Here is a 4,988-nt window from a genome sequence, read left to right as displayed (position 1 = left end):
GTAGTAGTTAAGTAAGGTAAGTAAGTAAGTAGTAGTAGTAGTATATATATATATATATATATATATATATATATATATATATATATATATATATATATATACATACAAAGACACAAAGATACAAACATACTTACACACAAATACAAAGATACAAACAAACACATACACACTCATATATATATATATATCTCACGTCATATAATACGATAAAATAGTAATATAACGATATAATGACACAATAGAATAATATAAATATAAGAATAATAATATATTATTATAATGATATAATATTATAGCAATATAATAGTATATAAAAGCAGAAGTGTAAAGAAGTGTATATATTTCGCCCTTGTACCTGTAATAGTTGTGCTTTGTCAGAGTTGAATCGAGGGCGCCCTTCGGACGTGCACGTAGGAATACATTCGCCCAACACAGAAAACTTGTTGTTTCCACACGCGCCAATACACACACACATATCCATATAACCACGATTCATGTATGGATGTATATATATAAACACACGCACGCATATTCATCGCCCTTGTACCTGTAATAGTCGTGTTTATCCAGAGTGGAGTCTGCCGCGTCTCGTCGCATGTGCACGTAGGGGTGCATTTGCCAGAATGACATGAGGATGGTGCTCTGCGCGTTCTCAATGGCTTCGGAAACGGACCACAGGAAGTCTTTGCCGTCCACCAGAGCCTCCGCAGAACAACCTATAGCAATACCACACACACACGCACACAAAACGCCCCATATTGCACAATAAGACCAAATAAGCGCCAGACTGTAACTTCTCTGGAACGTGATGCGGTGGACTATAGCGCACAACTCGACTGAGTATATGCAACATGCATCGAGCTAAAACCCCCTACGAGCGTGTAGGAGAGGCGTGTCTTGTCGGCTACATTCTTATACGTTTACATAGGAACATTGGAATGGTGGCCGTTTTGAGATAGAAGTTCAGGTAACTTGGGGAGTGAGGTCTCGTTTTAGAGGGTTTAGGGTTTAGGATTTACGGGGAGTGAGGTCTCGTGGGTAGAGTGGTTGGCTGTACAAGGAGCTCAGGTCATCACACCCGAGGGCAACTATTCCTCGAGTAATGAACTGAGCCACGTGCGTCTCACACGCGCAGGTTGCTGGCATTACTTTTTCTGCTCGTGCTTGTGCAGGTGTAGGCGCACACGGCTGTGTGGGATGGTGTGGGTGAGTACACAGTACATGCTGTGTACAATAAAATACCCGACTCATAGCATCAGACTCTTCGAGGTCTGATACAATGTGGCTAGTTTGCAAGGTTTGTATGTATACGTGCAGGCGTAGGTAGAGGTACGTACATACCACGTCAACATACATCCGAGTACAAACGAACACATTGATATATGTATATAGATACAAATTGACATGGTCGTGTATATATATACAGATCAGAGCACAGACCCACATCGGTATATACGTAGATATACATTGGCATATATGTGGACACACATTGACATATATATAGATATACATTGGCACATATGCAGATCCACACTGTCATGCATATGCATGCATACAGACTCAAGCACACACCTGTGCGTGGCTGGGCGTATGATTCGTAACGATTGTGTTTGGTAAGGTACACTTCGCCCCTTGCTTTAGCGTGTGATATATTTCTCTCAAGATCTTCCCAGTCGGCTATCTTGTCCTGGTGGTACGCGCAGTGGGTATCCGGAACCTAAACATATAATATACACGTTAAACGCAATGATATTGTCCCGGTGATACACACGCACAGTGGGAGTCTGGTCTCTAAATAATATAAAAATTGAAACGTTTAACGTTGACGCGGCGTGAAGTAGGCTATGTACAGACGCATGTGCCTTGTATGTGTACACCATTGACGGTGTACGCTTAACGCGTTGGTAACCAGCCCTTTTCATTTGATTATAACTTAGGGATATAAAAAGTGTGGTATTTCGCGGGTCAAGAGAAACAGTGACTCTCATAACACCGAGATCTCCCGAACACAACAAACGTAACAAGAAAGCCCGAACAGACCGAACACAACTGGAAAGACAGGCCGACCAAAGACATGCGCAGTCTCAGCCCATACACGCACACCAATCAGTCTTATCGCTTGCAATCTAACACCTCCTGATATGGACCGTCCAGTGTCTAGAGCAGGCGTACCAATGGAAATGACGGCATGGCTCGGAAAGTCGCTGGCTCAACTTTGTAGGCCCCCAAAAGGCCGAGCAATCGACAATAATAAATAGTGCTCCGATAAACGCTAGAAAGCAATACACTATCACTCATCTAGCGGTAGGCCGTACTACGACAACCAGTGTGCGATACCTACCTGGGTGTTGGCGCGTGCAAAGTTCGCACAGCCCCCCAGCACCATACAGGGCACAGTACGGTTGCCACAATGCGAGCACTCTGACCTGGATAGATAGGACAATGGAACAATGAACCACCCACGTGTTCAGCGGTGACGACAACGGACCACCCACGTGTTTAGTGGTGACTTCACGTCGAGGGGTTTTTCGGATGAATGGCATAAACACGCAAAAGAGGGACCATTCATGTGCGTCTATTCGGGTTGATAGTACAAGGACAGGTTCGGTGCTAGCTACAGGCAGTGAAACGGTTTGGATCTTAAGTCGAAGACAGTCTGCTGTCAAGAAGACAAGCAGTCTGCCGTCAAGAAGACATAAGCAAAAACAGAGCAAACTTTTATCTCAGAATAGAATAGAACTGTATATATATATATATAAAAGTGTGTGTACCGTGTGTGTCGCACCACGAGCAGTAGCCGTGTGGTTGAACGGGTTTACGTAAATATACACGCACACCTATGCAACAAAATAGGTACATTCAGCCACATAAACACCTGTCCCTCAAAGTATGATTGGACTGTATGTCCGTGTGTATCTGACTCACTGACCAGCCCAAACAAATGTACTTACTTGTCTCTCCTGATAAGATTGGACTGTATGTGCGTATGTATCGTGTCCCTATAACACCACGAGCAGTAGCCGTGTGGCGGGGTTGGTTCAGGGTGGCCCCAGCCCGGTATACGCTTTTCGCACACAGAACACAACTCATCATCCCAGCTATCGTGTCCTCGAGAGAAGCCTTTGCAGCCTGTGACTGTACTGACTCTGTGTAAAGTAGTGCGTGGGTCGGCATGGGCGAAAAGTAAGTGGACACGGAAAAAAAAAAAGAGGAGTGCGAGTATAAATGAAGTATATATATATAAATGCACACACACAAATGCACACAAAATTATATATATATATATATATATTTATATATATATATATATATATGTATGTATACATACATAAATACATACATAAATACTAACATACATATATAAATATATCCATTCAAATAAATATATATATATATATATATTTATATATATACTTAATATGTACTCAATATATATATATATATATATACGCAAAAAATATAAATGAACTTTCATATTATAAGCATACACACGCTTGCGTATCTAGATAGGCTTGATAGAAAAAATATATTTGAAAGACATACATAAACTGAATAATCTGCAGACGATTTACGAATTACAGTTCCTTCCCCATATTGTTCGGTCCCTGGTGACATATTTCACTCGTGATCGTACTGGCACGAAGAAATTATACACGCTTCATACAGATCTGAATCGCTCCCCAATTCAACAGCAATTCTAGGTCCATTATCAGTTTTGCAGGAAAATATAGATAACTCGAACAATAGAACATGTCACCACTGCATATCCACAAACAGACGATTCAAACGTATAGACTACGGCATGCTACCTGCACGCCAGAGTGCGGTTGTGGCAGATGGTGCATTTGTACACGTTTCTCGACAGGTAATTGCGGGACACCATGTCCTGCGGCACGCGTTTGTAGCACCACGAGCACCACCCGACCACCTGCTCCACGCTCTTCACCCCAGACCCTCTGGGCGAGCTAGCCGCATGTCCATGCCCGTGTCCCTTTTCTTGTTTGAAAGCGTGTGGGTCGGCGCCCGATCCCGAACCTCGGGGAGACAGCGCCGCTATGGCCTTCTCCGCGCGTGTCAACCCCGCGAAAATGGAGTCCTGTTTCGGGTCGTCAGCAGCCATGGCGCCCTTCACCACCCCACTGTTGGGCTTGGATCGCAGATCCGTGTGGATCACATCCGTGTCTCGGCCTAATTCGGCGTGGACCACACCCGCCCCAGACTTGGTCGCGTGTGTGTTTTGGACATCGTACAGGCCTGCACCAACGCTGCCGGGTGTGCCGTGCCTGCCGTGGGATTGCTTGACCTTATCTTTGTCCTTGCTGGGCCCGGGTGTGGCTTTGTTGACTACCGTGTGAGTTACTTTGGCCGCGGTGTGCTTCACTTTCTCGGCTCCTTGCACGAATTTTTCTTTCGCTTTCTCCGCACCCCCCATAGCACTCTGGAAACGTTGTATATTGAGGGTGATTAAAATCTGCGATTGTCATTATGTGCAGATGTAGAGGCAATCTATACCAATACGGTCGGGTTGTGAGCGATATTTATGCAATCAGAGTTGGCTAGACATGTTCAGCAGATGATGAAAGTTTGGCCAGCGAGAAATAGGCGTAAGATAATGTAGGCATATCCTGTAGTCTAAAAAAAGAGATATTTATACAAGGATGTATGCTCAAAGCTATTATAACTAGGTATATAGACAGATCGACTATAGAGTATGCACATGCTGCAGCACAGATAAGTAGATAAATGTATCTACACATCCAGAAGTGTTGATTACACGTACTTACACACCTTTCTCTATTCTTGTGCACGCGGACTACTTGGGGTCATAACGATAATATATTTACATATATTTATATATATATATATATAGTATTTAAGTATATCTATGAACTCACACTCACTCACATACACACACACACATATATATATACATACATACATATATATATATATATATTTATACACACACACACACCCACACACACATA

The 4,988-nt window shown here is 43.2% G+C and overlaps 1 protein-coding gene across 1 annotated transcript in view; it reads right to left on the bottom strand.

Moving 5' to 3' along the window:
* SARC_04659 (hypothetical protein) overlaps window positions 1–4,988 on the bottom strand; it is a 19,836-nt gene that overhangs the window by 13,340 nt on the left and 1,508 nt on the right. The window contains exons 2-6 of the mRNA XM_014301493.1: window positions 3,810–4,438; window positions 2,952–3,146; window positions 2,342–2,426; window positions 1,573–1,717; window positions 548–716 (exon numbers count right to left, since the gene is read on the bottom strand). Of these exons, the coding sequence (XP_014156968.1) occupies window positions 548–716; window positions 1,573–1,717; window positions 2,342–2,426; window positions 2,952–3,146; window positions 3,810–4,432 (1,217 nt within the window). The 5' untranslated portion in view covers window positions 4,433–4,438. The remainder of the gene's footprint in view (window positions 1–547; window positions 717–1,572; window positions 1,718–2,341; window positions 2,427–2,951; window positions 3,147–3,809; window positions 4,439–4,988) is intronic.

Source organism: Sphaeroforma arctica, assembly GCF_001186125.1.
Source record: "Sphaeroforma arctica JP610 unplaced genomic scaffold supercont1.271, whole genome shotgun sequence".
NCBI classification, from domain to species: domain Eukaryota; class Ichthyosporea; order Ichthyophonida; genus Sphaeroforma; species Sphaeroforma arctica.
Note: the sequence above shows the minus strand (reverse complement) of the source record. Positions and strands in the feature narration are given on the sequence as shown.